This window comes from Mauremys mutica, chromosome 14, assembly GCF_020497125.1.
Source record: "Mauremys mutica isolate MM-2020 ecotype Southern chromosome 14, ASM2049712v1, whole genome shotgun sequence".
NCBI classification, from domain to species: Eukaryota; Metazoa; Chordata; order Testudines; family Geoemydidae; genus Mauremys; species Mauremys mutica.
The window spans coordinates 15,128,150-15,147,245 of NC_059085.1; the positions used below are offsets into that span (position 1 = coordinate 15,128,150).

The 19,096-nt window shown below is 40.9% G+C and overlaps 1 protein-coding gene across 3 annotated transcripts in view; it reads left to right on the forward strand.

The window, feature by feature from the left end:
- SLC12A4 (solute carrier family 12 member 4) overlaps positions 1 to 11,015 on the forward strand; it is a 77,187-nt gene extending 66,172 nt beyond the window's left edge. Inside the window, exons 20-24 of one of the 3 annotated variants that reach the window (XM_044986964.1) lie at positions 851 to 982; positions 1,070 to 1,177; positions 1,998 to 2,182; positions 5,334 to 5,467; positions 7,238 to 11,015. In XM_044986964.1, the coding sequence (XP_044842899.1) occupies positions 851 to 982; positions 1,070 to 1,177; positions 1,998 to 2,182; positions 5,334 to 5,467; positions 7,238 to 7,329 (651 nt within the window). In that variant the 3' untranslated portion in view covers positions 7,330 to 11,015. The remainder of the gene's footprint in view (positions 1 to 850; positions 983 to 1,069; positions 1,178 to 1,997; positions 2,183 to 5,333; positions 5,468 to 7,237) is intronic. The other 2 variants (XM_044986966.1, XM_044986965.1) reach the window with 2 other exon arrangements.
- Positions 11,016 to 19,096: the final 8,081 nt, after the last annotated feature.

Genomic DNA, 19,096 nt, shown 5'->3' on the forward strand with positions numbered 1-19,096 from the left:
GTTGTGCTTTTAAAATATAGTGCCCTGGGGATTTTTGGTGACTTTTTCCTAGTTTGTCCTCTGCAGGTAACTTGCTTGTCCCTACATCATGGCTTTAGGCTGGATGGGAAAATATTAAGCCTCGTGAAGCCGCTTCAGCTTTGGGTCACTTGATGGGGCCAGGAAACTTATTAGCCAATGTAATGGCTATGATTGGTTTTGTCGTGACAGGAATGCAAGAAAAAAATTAATCTCACAAACCTTGGCATATAGCACACCTGTGTTAAGTTATTTTTTGTTGAAGTTTAAAAGAATATAAAGATCATAAAACACCCCAGAAGAATGAAATATGTCAAGATTTTGTGGCAGACTCACCAACAAGCAGACCAGGGTCAATGAATAAGGTTTTATTGAGGTATCCTTCCCCCCCCAAAGTCATGGGTTTTGTCAAGGGAAATATAGCAGTGAAAAATGTGCAGACTTACTAGTGAGAAACCGAACTGGGATTTTTCTTATGTTCTAGTTCATAGGACCATCGGGCTGGCCTCAAATGGCTTTTCTTTGTTATCTTTAAGCCAAAAGAGAAGCTGGATACAAATTTAGGGCCTGCCTTACATTAATGGCTCATTATCAAGCATGACTTTAACAAACACAGTTAATCATCTCAGTTTATCAACACAGTGCATCAGCAGTGCTCCTAAACTATGCTTGATTTCTGTGATGGGAAAGTCAACAATATGGATGTGTTTAAAAAAAATCCACAGAGCCCAGTACAATAACTATGTTGGAAAAAAATTTATTACAGTTCTGTTTTGTGTAGAAAAGAAGTTGTTGGTTCACGTGTTTTGAGAGCTTGTATTTTCCCCCATAGGTCTGGAGAAAGTGCAAAATGAGAATTTTCACAGTAGCCCAGATGGATGACAACAGCATTCAGATGAAGAAGGACCTGGCTACTTTCCTTTATCAACTACGAATAGAGGCAGAGGTGGAAGTGGTAGAAATGGTAAGGGATTGATCCTATTTCTCCTTAAAGTTTGAATGCTAGTAAGTTGTTTGATTGCAAAGAGGAATATTTTTCTTATTTCTGCAGCAAAACAGTGATATTTCAGCTTATACCTACGAGCGGACCCTAATGATGGAGCAGAGATCTCAGATGCTGAGGCAAATGAGACTGACCAAAACCGAAAGGGAAAGGGAGGTATGTCATTCACTATAGAAAAAGCTAAGGTGGATGAATCCAAGCGCTGTTCCTAGTACCATTTCAAATCCTTCATATAGCATAGTAAAACTTTCATGAATTAATACACAGACACCTCCCACATCTTGAAGAAAACGAACATTCAGTGTAGCCTTTTCAGTTGCTATGTCTGAAAACTAGGTTTAATCCTATTGGTTAACATCTTGCCTGCACTCATGGAGCCATGCTAGAAATGCTTTGTCTTAGGAAAGAATGTATGGTGGTCACATAAGCTGTAAAAAGCCTTTTGTGCATTTCCCTGAATGATTATGTGATGTCCAGTTAATTCAGAATACAAGTCTTAGGAGGTTTCTTGAAAGTCTTGAGTTTCCAATACATGCGATATCCTGGGTTTGTCCCAGTTCATGACGCATCCTGTTTTGCTAGTGTGGGTTTATGTCGTGTCTTGGATTCTGGTAGAACAAGGCAACTAATTCACTTGGCCACCAAAGCTCTTCAGTTTGTATTATCCTGTTCCATCTGAGCAGAACAGTTTTCATCAGCTTGGGGTCAATCTGTGCTGCCAGGTTCCATACTATTTTACAATGTCAAGTTCTCTATTTCTCTGTATAGAGACACCACCATTGGTCCAAATTCTGGTGGACTCATACGCACCATAACCCTATTTGCTCTTTGTGTTAGTGAACTGCTCTGGCTCCTCCCCTGAACACAGGTGAAGAGTACAATGAAATGACAGCTATTTAATTGGTGAAAGGGATCCGGAAAAGATAAAATTAACCTGTGAAAGTAGAACTCAGCTTGCCATTTAAACACTTCTCAGGCCCAGCTGGTAAAGGACAGACACTCTATAATACGGCTGGAAAGTCTGTACTCAGATGAAGAAGATGAGGGGGAGACAGTACCTGATAAAATTCAGATGACGTGGACAAAAGAGAAATGCGACTCAGAAAAACGGAACCGGAACACTGCAGTGGAAAACTTCAGAGAACTGATCAGTATTAAACCGTGAGTCTCATTGGGGCCGATATCTCAGACCTCTTGGGGTTAAAGTCTGGCTGTGCTGCTGTCCATTGTACGCCATCCCTAATGACAAAATAACTTGACTTCCTTTTTTAAAAAAACGTTTTAGTGCGGCACAGGTCTCTCTTGCGTTTAAACGTTTAAGGCTTTACCAGTGGAAAGTCAGCAGTTAGTCACCCTAATGCAGAGCTAAGCTTAAAGGTGGGATGTGGTTAGGGTTAGGGTTATCTGCCAATAAACTAGTGCTGGATGGTCTCAGATACACATATATTACATAAGGGATTACAAACAATTCTTCCATTTTACATGGAGCCACAATTTAAGGGCCAATTCTAGAACGTTGGGGATTTTTTTTTTAGTATTCATAGCCACATCCCACTGCTAAGTAACGCCGTGAAAATTCCTGAGTGTTTGAAATTCCTATTCATTGGTATAGGTAATTCTAGCATAGTTTACTCTTAAAAATTCATAGAAATTCTGTGTTTAAATTTAAATTGATGTACTCTTATCTCCCTTTCATGCTTTCAGAGAGTGGGAAAACCTGTAAGTTTTTTTTGCTAATTGTTTAAAAATGTTTTTCTGTGAAGAGGAGTGGGAAGATCTGGAATTCTCCCTAGATGAAAAGGAATGACATTATTAGCCTACGTTTGATACTGTACAATGGGCTTGATCCTGCATGCTTGCAGTTGAGGGAAACTTGCCATTGTCTTTAAAGGGTGCGAGATTGGGTCCTTGATTCTTAAGGCGATAGGTCTCTTAGAAATAGCATAAAGCAAAGTCTGCAAGAGTTACCCTGTCTAACCAGGACTGACTCAGGGAAAAACAACTTCAGGTTTGAGCATTGAATTGTGTTTTCGAGAATGGCGTACTTCCGTTTGGGTGATCAAAGGAGGTGTGGTATTGTTGGGGCACAGTATCAGATGGTGGGAATGCCAAAGTTCAGCCTGTTGTACAGAACAGAAATTCGGGACAGTGCTGCCTTGAACTTCTCTAGCTCTTTGTAGTTTTCTCACAAGCTTAAATATGATACGCAAAGGACATGGTCCAAGTGCTTTGACCATCGTTTGAATGGTTTTACTCTCCACTGTTTGCAATAGTTTGCATAGCAGCTTGAAATGAGATTCTTTTCAGGTCCAGTTCTGTCTGCACAGGCCCCCAGTCCTGTCCCCAAAGGAACATTGCTCGTAGTCTCTCCTGGAGGCTGGGTGAACCGTTCCTTTCATGCCTACACCATACTAAATGGCATTTTCTCAGCTCTCTGGATAGATGCCAGTTTTAAGGGTCACCTTGAAAATGTTTTTTGTCTCTTTAGATCTCTTCCAAAAGTTGATTACAAAAATAATCAATTCCTCATCTCCCCTAGTTATAGTAGAGTGATGTCTTGTCTGTGACCTTTCTGTTTCTGACATGGAAGAGGCAAAGACTGTGCTCACTTTTTCAACAAAACATACGGCCATAGCGTGACATCAGAAGGAAAGTATTCCAGACTGGGCAAGTTGGACCCTGTTGTAAATCTTGCTCCGACATAGTTCTGTGTAGCAGGACTGTTTCTTGGTAAAGTAGTGCAAACGAGTCACCTCAGTGTATCTGCCACTTCCTGAATGTTTTGGGAAATTTATTCCTTTACAAAATGTCAACAAACATACAACCCAATTAATCAGCACAAGATGAAAGCTAAAATTAAACTGACTTCAAAACCAAAAAAGCCTCCAGAAAAGAAATGAGTTCAGTAAGGCCTGTTACCATAATTTGTAGCATGTAAAATGGGTACTTATCTAACCCCCTTCCCTGAAAAACATCAATTGTAATAAAGAAATCCTTATCCAAGTTGCAAAGGCTAATTGATTTTCCCTTTAAGTCTGCATCTGTCTGTCTGTCTTTTGTTTTGTTCTCCCTTTTTAGCCCTTATTAGTCATACTAATAGTTAATTTCCTATTGGATGGAGACATCTTCTGCCTAAAAATGACTCCCTGACTCTCCAGTTCTTATTCAGCATGGATTGGTGTGCTCTGATCAGATTTTCAGTGTAATAAATCCTGGACGCTTTCTGTGAGGATATGAGTGTTTTTGCAGCTCAAAAACCACAAGTGCACTTCTTAGAAATGTGGGCTGGTGTTGCCGTCACCAGTTTCTGAGTTATCTGTGAGACATGGAGTTCTCCGAGTTAGGATTTCTTCTGTACTTTAGTGTGTTGAGTGGGGGATTTTTGGTCAGTGTGGCCTGGACTATTGTTTTGCCATGTGCCCTGAGAAAGAGGTCGCATATAGTTATGCTGCCTAAGGACCAGACTGTGATTCAGAGGAAGTAAACTCTGCTGGGCTTACACTCAGCACAATGTACCACACCTGGCATGCTGGCTGTGCTGACCAGCGCAAGGGAGCAGTAATGGCTCTGCTTTCCTTTCTGTACTGAAACCCGAGACATGGGTGGCACATGCAAGAGAGGAAGGGGACAGTGCCTTATTCGCCTTGTGCGGATGCATAGGGCTAGTGATTTATTCCCTGGTGTAGGAGCATAATGCCCTGCTTGAAAGCCCTGCCGGTGTGGTGGAACGCTCCTTAGGTTGTTACAAGTTGTTGACAGAGACATTCACTTCAAGAATTCCAGCTCAACTGTGATCTGAGGTCACAGTGGAGGACCTTGGTATTTTCCACTTTTCATAGTCGATAACCATCCACTCCAGCTCATGTCTTACTCAGTTTGGGCCTGATCCCAAGCCCCTTGAAGTCAATGAGACTCTTACCATTGTCATCAGTGAGTCAGTAGATGAGACCCTCGGTGCAATAGAGTTTATATTTGTACTGGTGATCTTAAGGTGAATTTCTTATTTCATGCAGTCTGGCAATAGCTGCTTAGGAGAGACCGAGGCCAGCAATGGAATGGGAAATAAGTTAAATGATGCCTTCCAAACACAGATCACCAAAACTAGTGGAATAGTATTAGCTCTAAACACATGGAGGTACAAATAACTCTGTACCTTTCAAATAAAACCTGGGGGAAAAAGTGTTTGATTAGTTGACTTTTTAAATAGTATTTTGTAGAGATGGTCATTATAAGATATTTTTGTAATGATTTTTTTCCCAGTTCAGTTTTACAGGTTTTTTTTTCTAACAGTAAACATGTGATTCTTCAACAGGAACCAGTCAAATGTCAGAAGAATGCACACAGCAGTGAAGTTAAATGAAGTAATTGTAAATAGATCCCATGATGCCAGACTTGTTCTTCTCAACATGCCTGGCCCTCCAAAGAACATAGATGGTGATGAAAACTGTATCCTTTGAAGGAAAGCCAAGATGATACTCAGAAATATGCATCTCCCTATGTAACCAGGTTCTTATACTTTGCCTATCAAAGATATGTATTTAAACCAAAATAAGTGTAACTTACTGTTCCAGTGGTATGAAAGTAGTAAATCGTCCTGTTGGGATCCTGGAAGTGCGCAGGCGGAAACCCGTCCACTGCTAAAGGACCGCCCTCAGCCTAAGGGGAGGCTCCACAAAGTCAGGATCTCAATTAATTACGGGGGACAACTAAAGATATAACAGGGACAGGAGTGAGGTCACAGGGAGAAAGTAGTAAATCGTGGTTGTTGAGATACCGTAAATACTTTTAAGGGAAAGTCACGTCTGCCGTGCCGCTCTCCTGTTTTGTACCCAAGATGCTTTACCAACGTCACCTATCAGAGGGCCTGACCTGTCTTGTCTACACTCCTTTCTTAGTTTCATTTTCTCTGTTGGGCCTGCCTTCATAACCTTTGGCAACAGTAAGAAAACTCAGTAGCAGGAGTTTTTCCTCCTACAGAATGAGGCTAAACAATCTGACATTACTTAACGTGGAAATGATGTTTGCTCTTTCAAGGAAGAGTAGCTACCTTTTTCTTATTGTACTTTGAAGCAGTTAATAAGAATAAATTCCTTTACACAAAAATCAATAAGGAGAGTGTGGGAAAGGGGTTAACGCTTACTGATTGGATTCTAAAGAGGCACTTAGTTTAATTATACTGACAAAAGATCTACTTCTGACATGGTAACTTCAAATCTATCGTCTATTTGTCCCTATATTTGGAAATTTTTGTAACAACTGAAATCTAGACAGTCTGACATTTACAACTGTGAATCTGTAGGGGTGAGTAAGATGCACTTCTAGGGCGGTTCACATTTTCAGAGAGGTTTAGAGCGTGTTCCTAGGAGGCAGTATGGACATCCTCCCCAGGAAGTGGCATGGATAATACATGACTTGCGTGGATTCAGGTGTGTTTCTAAAGCAGGGAAAACGTTGAGTTTTTGTGTGACATTAAAATGGCGTACTAGCTTCTTTAGCTTCCTATAGCTCAAAGTTTAAGGAATAGATGCAGCATGGGAGAAATTTCTGGGTAGTATCCATGAATCAGCTGTCCCTCTGCTTTCCTTACATCCCACTAAAGTTTGGCTTGGATTAAAATCTCATGGTGGACAACTGTCCACTCCTGCCCAGTTATAGACCCAGCTTGCACTCTGAAGGGAGCAGTGTTTGAAAAAAGTTTAGGATATGGTTGAAACATGACTCAGAATTTGGCTGGGGCATCCCATACATCTTGTGCTTGATGCTATATTGGTCCACATAGACAACACAGATCTGACAGATTTAGTCAAGTTGCAATACATTAATTTACTGCTAAAATGTAATTTGGCCTTTCATTTGGTTTCAAAGCATAAACATTTTCAAAGTATATTCAGCCATGAATATGAACGTTTATATCAGTTTAAGAAACTTTAACTCTACCAGTTCTTCAAAAGTTTAACTGTCCTAGTTCTTTAAAAAGTTTGCCCATACTATTTAGAAGAACTCAATCTCCCAAGGTTTGCAATTGACATACTAATAAATTCATTTTTAAGAAATCTAAGAGGATTGTTTAAAGAAATTGCTCAAGATTTTTAGTTACACTCAGTATATTAGAAAGCTTATTGCTATTGTATTACTGTTCAGTAAAAAGGATGCCAGTGACTCAGTGTCTGCATTTAAGTTATAAAATATCATTTGTCCTTGACTTTACTGATACAGATATGGAATTCCTGGAGGTTTTGACAGAGGGCTTGGAGAGAGTATTACTTGTTAGAGGAGGTGGCCGTGAAGTCATCACCATTTACTCTTGATTTAATACAGCTTTCTGCACCATCACACATTTACGTTCTTGATGACAAAGGACATTCCAGTTTTAAATGGAGAAGAAAATAGGTTCTCTCTCTTTCTCTCTCTCCTCCCCTCAAACAAACACAGACTTTCCATCATCCATCCAGTCTCCTGAATGACTTACTAGACTGTTCTCACCAACCTTTACAGTATGCCATAGATCTTAGTACTGGTTCTATTGGTTTTCTGTCAAGTGACACTCTAGTTGCTACATACATATCTTTTGTATTGCAGTAGTATACCATCCAACTGGCAACACAAGTGAATCATGAATCTACAGTTTTACTCGGCTTCTGCTTTGATCCTCTGGCATTTGTGAATGTAGTTTTAACACTAAACCTATTTTTAGAAAACAGTGCTAACGAGCAGGGTTTTTAGAAACTGTGTATAAAGTTAGGACTCAAAAGTCAGTTACTGTAACAAGATTTTAAAAGCTTTTATATTCGTTTATGGAGATAGGACTACATTATATAGTTAGTTTCTGCTGAAGTTCACCTATAATGCATTTTCTAAACAAAACACTAAGTTGTAAGAAGTGTCTGCCAACCTACAGTTTTGTGGGTTCATGTCCAGAACTACAGTTCAAGTATTGGATAAGAATTTATACTTTAATACATTTATAGATTTAAATAAATTATGTTGATATAGTTGATTATGTATGTAGATTGCTACAAACAGTGTGTAGCTTCTGAGACTTACGGTTCTGTGGAGGAGGCAGGTCCCTATTTATTTTTATATTTATTTGTTAGAAACATTGGAAACACAGATACAAACAGTCTAGGAGTTTCACAGAGAGGTTTCTTAAATCAATTTCACACCATCAGCGGATCGAAGATAAGTCCTGTGCAGTTCTTCCCCATTTAAAATTCCTGCTGCCCATCATTGTATGATTCTGAGTATATTGAGAATCTAGTACATGGAAATAGAGGTGCTGCATTGCACACAGCAACGGGTTGCACTTGCATAAGTACAGAAGCTGCTTTTTTGTAGGCTTGTCTTTTACCAAGCCCATTAAATTATACTTACTGTACAGAAGGATCATATTTTTTCAATAAAATGTTGCATCCACTTAATTATTAAGCAATGTGGAGTTCTATATGCTGTAATGCAATAGCTAGTGTGCACACACCATTCTCTCTATTGTATGGAATTGGAATTGTTCAACTACAGCTGCATAGACTGCTAACTGTTAAAGGAACGTAAGAATTGACATCCCAGCCAAAGTCTTGTCTGACATTACTGGATATGTAATACCCCATAATAGATAATTGTGTGCTAACATATTTATGGGAGGAACAGGAGGGACTTTGTCTGCACCTTAACTGTTAGTGATAGGCATATACTGAAGCATTAAGGTTGATACACTTGATACATTTTTTAATTCTGTCTAGGATAGCAGTTGATATAATCATATAAATGTTTTGATTTCTAGTAGCCGTGAGTTCCACAGACTGATGATACATTGTATTAAAAACGTACTAGTTTCCAAATGTCTGACCCTCTAACTTCTTTCCTTCCCCTCTTTTTCTATTGTAGAAAGATAATGTGCCACTTCACATTATGCAAATATTTCTTTGACTTGGTCATAATGACACCTAAGTGTTTTTACTGGATGGTTACAATTAATACTGTACAAAAGTATCTGTTAGTGAAATGGCAGGGGCTGGGAATTTTTTTTTTTTAAATTAGGAGATGCCGATATCTGTCCCTGTGTATATTGGGGTTGCCATGGTGTGGAGCACAGTGAGACTTGTGTAACCTGGGGTGGATAGAGATGTCTTACCCAGTGTGGGCACTGAGGTATCATTATGGAATTATATCACATATTCTGTTTTTCTGATCTCCTCTTCCTGTTGCAAGCACTCTTGCTCTCTCCACTGCTATCAGTGTATCCCCAATATAATCGGTGTGTGTATGCCAGAACTCTGGCAAAACAATCCAGCATGTCAAGTCACCGACGGGTGGGTACTACATTGAACTGCTCTTCACATTTCTATGCTTGTTCTTTCCCCCTTCTCGACCCCACTAAGACAATTCACACCCTTGTTTAGGGAACTGCTTCCTTAGAGGGAAAGGACACATGAGTCGCTCCCAGTGAAATATGTCTGAAATATGGGATGGAGTTTTGAAGAGCACTGGCACAGTTAAGGACCCTGGGGCTTGCTCTGTACTAGAGAACTGATTTTTTGCTTAAAAACTAACTGTACTGGAGCCCAGGCTCTGGCAGCATGAATCTGTGCTGTCTCTCGTGGACACCATTTTTAACGAAACTCACAATGGAGCAGTATTTTCCGTGAAGACCACTGTGGTACTCTGCTATTGAAGCTTAGCTTTTATAGCAAAACGTTGAAGTTTAGACACTCAAATCCACAAGAGGGAGCTAGAGTGCTAGTCATTTGGAAGTTTTGTTCACTCGAAGAAACACAGTTTTTCAGATTGGTTATAAACCAGTGCTGAGGCTCAATTCTCATTGAATTTTTCATGTTATTTATTTACAAATGTGTCTGAGAGTACTGTAGGTACCCGGCATGTAATCAGATGAAGAAACAAACCATCCACTCATTCAGACAAAAATAAATCAAGTTCCCCATTTCTCCTGTGCATCATTCTAACCATCTTTGTTTGTTTAGCAGTGCCTTGTGGTGTGCTCTGGAGGTGGACAGATTAAAATTACACTGGCGTAATTATACACTCGTCATTTAGCCCCATTTGCATGAAGGTATTGCCAAGGCTAGATGCTTGGTTAAATTCAGAGCGGTACTTTCAAACCGGGGGAGTGGTTGGTTTTCTGTATTCAACAAGCACGGCACTTGCTAAAGCCATAACAATCTCCAAGACAATCGTCTTCCTAAGAACGGGGCAAAAACAGCAGGCCTAGGAAGTAGCTAAGAAGATGTCATTCAAAGCTCAGTAATTTTAGAGGAAACAATGCCTGCTGCCTTACTCCAAATACCAGGTGCCCCCCTAGCATGAGTTTTGGTCATGGCAGGCCGCAGCAGTTGTTACAACACAACATGGCAGGTGCCAGGCCTGAAGACAATCTCTCCCAATAGCCTCTCACATCCCAGTCTCCAGCCTCTAACAACTGGGGTGCTGTGTTCCATTTGGTCAAACCGCAGTGCCAAGAGAGCTGGCCCATTTAGTTTTGGGGTTAGGCTGTTCTCTGACATCATGCATTTCATGCCTCCCTTTTTTTTTTTTGTAGGACACATGGCAGTCAAAGTCTGGCACACCCTGGAAGCAATGGGTCTGAGCGCCGTAGCCAACGGTTGGCCCCACCGTTATCATTAATCTGGCGGTATTGCATTGTAGTAGCAGTAGTAATGCTGCAAGCTGCCTATCCATGATGGCACGTTAACGACTTGGTCAAGCATGTGGCTCAAATATATTTAGGAGGGCATGTCGAGCAAGTATGCTGTGGAGCCCCTGACATTTGACATGGTAGCGATTTGATTAATTGGAAGTGGATGGGCAAACTGATGCTCTGGGAGCTTGGATTAGATACATTCCTTCATGTTGCAGAATCTGGAGGCTTAGATAAAAATCCGGACTTTGTGCAGCAAATCTCACAAAACCACACACACACACACACAAAATATCTGGTATTTCTTGCTTTTCCGCTGGGCTTCAAGAATGGACTTTCTCAGTATCCACATTTAGGTATTTCTCTTCAGTGTCAGCCACCAGCAGAAACTGCAGCCAGGAGTGTGGAAACGAAAAACTTAAAGTAAATAAAGCTTTGAACACCCAAAAGTAGCTTTGTGTGAGGATGTCTTGATGTGTACACTCTCAGCTGGTTTGCCTACTTATAAGTTATTTTTGTATGACTGAGAACAGAAATTGGCCATAGTCTGGCAGGACTTCAAAATGCTATTGGATGACTGTCTTAAGGCAGGCTACAGATCTACTTTTTCCTGAAGGTTTGACAGACAACATAGGAATATACTGTTAGGTTGTAAGAACTATGGGTCCTGGAAACAGTTATACAAACTTTAAATTAAAGACTTAATGAGAGTAATAAGTGACTTAAATGTAGCACTTTGCAAAAATGACACAGCCCTCTTTATGTAACTGAATATGCAGGGTATCTGTCAAATGTCTCCTTATTTGAAACAGTTTTCTGAATTTAAAACAAATGCATGCTCTGCTTTCAGTTTAATATTTTACTAGTTAAACCCTCAATTTGGTTCTCATTAGATAAAAAACAACAGTTACCAGAGCTCAAAAAAAAGTCGGGGCGGGCGGGGGAGGGAGGGGAAACAGCAGAGAAACATTAAAGAGCTAAATGAAATATGTAAATACTGCCTCATAATAAGCTGGCAATATTCAAGGCTGAATGTATTTTTCCATGGGTCCCTTTCATCTGCTTTCACCTGAGAATCCACATAAGCATTTCCCATAATAAAATGCTTTGTGGGCCAGTCTGCTTTTCTCTTTCAAGGACAAGCACAGGGCACTTCCTCAGAGGCCAGCTGTACCAGGGGCAAAGCACAGCCCTGCTTATTGTCTTGAGACTTTAAACCAGCATAACTCTTGTCTTGCCAGAATGGCTTAACCCCTGCCTTTCATAAGGGGTATGTTAGGCGCTATTCCATTCATCACCATTCTTGACAACTTGTTAATGAAGGTCATTTCCCAACGTAAAGGAGTGGACAGCTGAGCTAGCAAACCAAAATGAATATTTAAAATACAAATCCAATGAGCACTTTCTTCTACCCTTCCTCTGTCCCTAGGGTATGTTGTTACAATTAGATCTTCATATTTACCTTAATTGTTAGCTCAATGAAGTGTCATAATAACACTGACGGAAAAAGGGGAAACAGACTGAATTAATCTAAATAGAAAAGCCTACTGATCTAATTCAAGGAATGTCTCATGCCTGGTAAACAAAGGTAGTGTGGGACTGAATCAGTGCATCAAAATTGGTGCATCAGAAATCAGGGTTAATTGGTGGACAAAATGAGAGGATGGAGTGTTCTGCCCATCTCTCTCTTTGGGGGTCCTTAAAACACTTGAAAATGAGGGGGGAGAAGCATGAGTGCAACAATTACTGAGTGATCCACGGTAACACTGCTGGATCTTTGTTATCTGGTGCTGATAGCTGTTCTGGCCAGGCCAGAAAGAGGGACCCAGATGATATTGCCACCTCCACTGGCTCCGGCTGACACCCAAACACCACCTGGGAGGATGTGAGACCTCCTCCCCCCCTTATTTCTCCTCTTTCCTATCTCTCCTTTTTTGCTTCTGTGTCTGGCTTAGCTGACCAAAACTATATTTTTACAACATTGCTGTAAGACCGTTGTAAAATACCATCTAAAAGGCTGTCAAACAAGGGATTTTGCCTTATAAAAAACTCCCTCACCCTCTAGCTGGAGAGAAAGGGAATAAAAGGTGTTGATAAAATAAAAGCCTTACTTAATACTTTACATTTCAAATGCTTGAACCATTTTCCCTTCTTTTCTGCATCTTTAGTAAAAGGTTGAGCAGATGTTTGCCATGGTACTAAGCATGTATACCAAACTTGAACCTGGTTGAAAACTATTTAATGTTGGACAGTGACTGGGTTATGTTAACACCGTTGACTCTCTGAGCCCACATAGTCCAGCTAAATTAATACAATAGGCAGATTTAGCTGTGTAACTCCCATGCCTTTGTTCTTCTCCATGCTGAGGGCCAGATCCTCAAAGGTATTCAGGCTCCTAACTTCCATTAACATAGGATTTTAATGGAAGTTAGGAATCTAAATTCTCCCTGGGCCTGGGTCTTTAAATCTGTAAGGACACTGCTGTGGCTACAGCTCAAGAGTTCTCAGTTGCTCATGGCCACTTCTCCATTCTGGTTTTGTCCATCTAAAACGCAATATTAGATTTTAAAGGCCGTGGGTTTCTCCTTGTGCCTCGTACTCCCTTTACCCAGGTTTTCCTCCTGCAGGCATATAGTCAGTATTTGTATGGAAGGAGGTCAGGCTAAAATAGCCATAACTGGGTAAAACCATAAGACACTTTCAGAAGTGCTGAGCAACTTCAGCTGCCTTTGCAGGCAATAGGAGCTACCCATGCTCAGCATCTCTGAAACTCAGGCCATCGATCTTTAGGAGGCATAACAGAAAGTGAAAACTGCCTTGGGGTTGTATGAATACCACTGCTGTCTAATAGCACTGACTCCATTTACAGTGTCTGTATCTTCTGTTATTTAATACACACCAGTCATTGGGTCATCACAGAAAGAATTTAAGGCTTGGCACAATGATTGTATGTAATGAAGGCCTTGGAGGGAGTTTATTATGGGGCAGTGGGTTATCCTCCTTCTAATATCTTAGTTCTACATAGTATCAGAGGGGCGGCCGTGTTAATCTGGATCTGTAAAAGCAGCAAAGAGTCCTGTGGCACCTTATAGACTAACAGACGTATTGGAGCATGAGCTTTTGTCGGATGCATGTTAGTTCTACATAGTATTTTTCACCTGCAAGGGTCCCTAACAGTAACACTACAGAGATTCAAACCTATATGTCAACTATTGACGCAGAATACTTCATCCATCTGCGGCTGCTTGGGTGACACAGGGCAATTGTTTGAGAGTTAGGAGCGGTCATAACAATGTATGCTGCTCAAACTGCAGAGGACAGATAATGTTACTACCAAAATCTGGCCAGGACAGTCAGAGTTAGTGCCGAGGGGCTGGGGGGCAGTGCCATGTAGGGTGACCAGATGTCCTGATTTTATAGGGACAGTCCCGATTTTGGGGGCTTTTTCTTATATAAGCACCTATTACCCCCCACCCCCTGTCCTGATTTTTTACACTTGCTATCTGGTCAGCCTAGTGCCATGTCATCTTTTCTGACCACGTCCTCAGAGCCATGACATGACATGTCCAGAGCACCATTATCGTTCGGTTCCCCACCACTCTGCTTTTGCATGGGGCTGGAAGCAAAAATGCCACCATAGTGAGAGAGAGGCTCTTTACCTCTTACCTCTGGGCTAAACAAGAGCAGAAAGTCATGGACATCTCAGAAATAAGTTGAAAATACTCATTATTTCTTTACCCACTCACCGCTACAGCTGAGGTCTAAAGCCAGACAACACAATCCAGTTAGAATTGAGAGTGCTTGTTTAATTGGACAATTCTGAGAACACCAAGAATTGGGCAATTATGAGTTTATTCTAATTGTATGGGGAGGAGGGGACACAATCCAGCAACCTCAGCTGCTCTTTTGATATTGCAAGTCAGTACAGTTGCTTCCCTAAAATTAAAAATGATTGGTGACTCTGTACTTTAGAAAACAGCATAATATACCCAAACTTTAGCTACCTACTTTTATAGTTACATTATATTTAAAGAGGAGCTAGAGGTGGCTTCTAGTGCATGGCTGCAATAAATACTGGAGAAGTGTCATTCCTATAATCTCTTTAGCACCTAACAAGATCAGAGGACTGACCCTGCTCATGCCAGTCTGAAGTATCAAAATGTAATTAGTCTCATTACTAACCATGTTTCCACAATGGAATCCTGCCTAATACATCTTGCTTGACCCAGTATTTGAGGGAAATTCAATAGTGTCTCCGAACTGGGGAAGTTTTCTAAAACAAAACAAAAAAACTTGGAGATGACAGTCCTGCCAACATAATGGATAGATGGAGGGGAAAGGAAAAACAAGAACTTTGCACACTTGACAGATTAAAGCCTCTAAAATATTCTTTTATAAGTTTGAAATCCTCTTATGTGTTAAGATAAAGAGATTGTCGCAGAATCAGAGTGATGAAACTGGCAAAGGAAATGTGCTTTTTGAACTTTGTAACTGATCCTTTGGGCTTTCTTTAGTCCCTGGTACAAGCCTATTCAGTTGTCTGATTTATTGGCACCACCAAAGAGAACTGAATAAAATAGTTTTAATAAGATTCCAAACCAGCTAACACAGTGCATGTGGCTTCAAGTTTCTTTACAGCCCTGAGATTTAGTGAGGAGGCTGCAGACTGGTGGAGCTTTCAGCAAACCTGAGCTGTGTGTCAAGCAAATGGGGGTCTAATGGCTGAAATGTGGACCTGGTGTAAGACCATCTCTATAGGTAACTCAGTGAGTTCAAATAAAGACATGAAACCTGAAAAAAGGGGTGTACAAATCCATTTGACCAGCTTTCCTGCATCATTACTGCTAAAGAAGCTGCTGCATCCAACCCCTCGCTCTCTGAATTACATTTGGATATTTGAAACCTCAATGCAGTGGTACAAATTCCTGGTTCGTCATGTTTCCTGGTTTCTTATGGAGAAGCAAACAAATTATGGCAATAGAAAAGTCCAGCTCCTGTTTCAGTTAGTAGCAATGTGTCAGACCTGGTTGTGCTAATGTTCCAATAGTCATCATGTACCAAAGGACAGAGGGACCCTGCCAGGTTTAATTGAGTCACTGCTGCTTTAGCAGAGCCATGGGAGAGAAAACATCTTCAGTTCTGCCCCATAGACATGGTCTACCCATAGTAAAAAGCTGGTATTCTTAACAGTGGCACTTAAAAAATGGTAACTCTCTTACAACCCAGCATAAATGCTGCAATTGTCACCTCCAGGGCATGAATAAGATGGTCCGGGGTGGGGGGGGGAGGGAGGGAGGAAGTAAAACCACACACTAATAAAAGGAGAAAACCCTTTTCTATGGCAGAGTTCAGCAATGAGGAGAACCAGACAAGAACCTTATCCAGCACTCTGTAAAGATAAACTTTGCAGGACCAAATTCAGCAGGGGTAGGAATGGGCACAACGTCCATTAATGGCCGTGGGAATTGTGCCTGCTTGTAGGCCAGTGCTGCATTTCGCCCCGATAGCTTTCAGTGGGAATGTTACATGAGTAAGGATAGGTCCCGAAACCACTACATTTGAAAGCAGCATAGTAAAGGCTTCTGAAAAAAAGCTCTTCACGTTCTTGCACAAGGAGCAGCTCTGCAGTGAGTGGATGTGCCCATGTGAGAGAACGAAGGCTGGAGCCAGTGATATCCATTGAGCACCGTCTGAGATGCTGTCCCTCACTTCTTGTCTCTGGAAAGAACTGCTTTGGCAATAAAAAGACCAAAGGATCTTGCAGCACATCGTTTAGGTGATGCAGCAGCTAATAGTTGACTAATCTTTGTGTTCATTGATTATATTCTAGACCAGTGGTAGGCAACCTATGGCACGCGTGCCAAAGGGGCACGTGAGCTGATTTTCAGTGGCACCAGCGGCGTATTATGGCCTATGGCGACAAATTTGCAGAGGCGGCAAATTTATAATAGCAGCATTTTTGTAATTGCGGCATCAGTGACGCTGCGATTCTACCAATCATAGCGTGTATTGAAACCACCAATAACGGCGCGACACCATTTAGTAAACATACTCGCGAGAATCCTAAACGGCACTGGACCCCCGCTTGAACGCGGGGTTTTGGATCCACGCGCAGTCCCTCGCTATAAGCGAAATCGCGCTATACAGACTTGCATTTAAGTGAGGGTTTTCTGTACTTGTAATTTTATTTATAATAAAACTTGTAAATGTTCAATTATTTTAATGCTATTTAGATTCATTTTAGTTCAAACAAATTTGTAAAAAAACTAAAACAAGTTCATATGGGGCCGGGGGTGGCAAAATCATTAATCTGCCACTGAATGGTACTCACACTGCCTGGGTCCTGGCCAACGGTCCAGGGGCTCTGCATTTTAATTTAATTTTAAATGAAGCTTCTTAAACATTTTAAAAACCTTATTTACTTTACATACAACAATAGTTTAGTTATATATTATAGACATAGAAAGAGACCTTCTAAAAACATGTAAATGTATTACTGGCACTGAAACCTTAAATTAGAGTGAATAAACGAAGACTCGGCACACCACTTCTGAAAGGTTGCCAACCCTTGTTCCAGACAATGGAGCTGAGATAAAAGAATCCAGAAAGAAAATGGCTGAGATATCTCAGTCACAAGCAAAATATAGAAAAGCTGAGTACTACTGTGTAAACATAATCTCAAATTAATAGCTACTGCTTTGCTTTTCTCTAGCATATATTCTCTATAGCTCCCCAAATGCTTTACAAACAATAGTTATTTCTCTAACCTCCACTCTCTGGGAGATAATATAGAAATTGTACTGAGTTAGATGAGGCAGAGTGAGATTAAGTGATGTGTCCAATGAGTAGGAGAAAGAACTTCAATGCATTTGTTCAAAAAAATCTACACTGAAACTGCAGCATTAGATTTTTCAAACCATGCAATGACGGACACCATAGAATTGAGATTATATATTTGTAACCAGTCGGTCAAATAAAGTGAGCTAGGGCAGACTTTGCCTTCGATTCTCCCCATGGACTATGCATTCTGCCCCAAATCTTGCAATATTTCAAGGTTACCAAGATGAGGAAAACAGGAAGGAAGCCATAGAACACTGCTGAACATAACCAAAGTCATATAATCCAGCCCTCCTATCTAAGATACTTATCTGGCTCCTATTACTGTAGTATCTAAGCACTTCACAATGTTTTAATCCTCATAAAACCCCCATTCACCCTGGCAAGGAAGTACGTTATTCCCATTTTACAGGAGGCACAGGAAGACTAAGTGACTTACCCTTAGAAGCCTGTAGTAGAGCAGGGACTTGAACCCTAGTCTTTGGGGTTATTCGCCCTTGTTTGCTAAACAGCTTCTGATAGGGCAATGGTCTATTGCATAGCTAACAGGAAATAAAAACTGTTCTGCATTAGGTTGCATGCATGCTTGTAAAGCAATACAAAATGCTTAGATTACACTTAACAGGGGAAATAAGCTGCTGCCTTTTATTGGACCAAAAATATGTTCTACTCAGAGTTCTGGGTGGAACATGAGGGTTAACTCTGCAGTTTTCTGTTTCTTTAAAGAAAAAGGCATAAGCCAATGAACTCCGTAACTTTTGACCTTGGCAGCTGGCACATGCACTAAAGCATGAGGGGCCATCTCCCATTTAACCATGTTTTATCCGATCTAATGAAACTCTACATTCTCAGTCATATACATGTTTAATATCTTATAAAAATCCTTTAAAGCTTTTGCCCTCAATCCTGTATCTTCCAGCAGTGAGATCCACAGGATATATATGTACTGTGCCTAGAAGCATGTCCTTTTAGCCATTCAAAATATCTTTCATTTTACTGGCTATCCCATTGTTCTCTTCTCATGATGAACGAGCACCCAATTTAAAGTCTCCATACCTTCTTTATTTTATGTCTTACTCATGTCCCCTCTTTTTCCCATCTCTTCTCCAGACTGAATAGTTCCAATATGTCTTCAGATGACAGGGCCCCCATGTCTTTAATAACATTTTCATCAGTTGTCTCAGAGCCTTCTGAATACTGGAAGAAAATGACCAGGGTTCTCCGGGTATAATATGTTAGAGAAACTCTGACCTAGGGACACCTTGGAAGGGGTATGCAATAAAGCCTTCCATTTGCCACCTTCTCTGTATCCAAAGGGTTTGTGGGAAACTGGATTGATTTGGTGAATACTCCTAATTTTCATCCAATAACAAACTGTCAATCTCCCCCATTGCTCAAGGGGTAATGTGGCAACAAGGGTTGTCCTACTGCTGAGTCATGCCCCCACCTGTGGATACTGTGTCAGGATCCAGCCCTCAAAGGTGACTGGTTCTGTAGGGAAGAAGGACATTTCTATTGGATGGCAGCAGCTGTCAATCACACCCACTCCCTGCTCTGGACAGCATTAATATCATCTGTGAAGAAGGAAG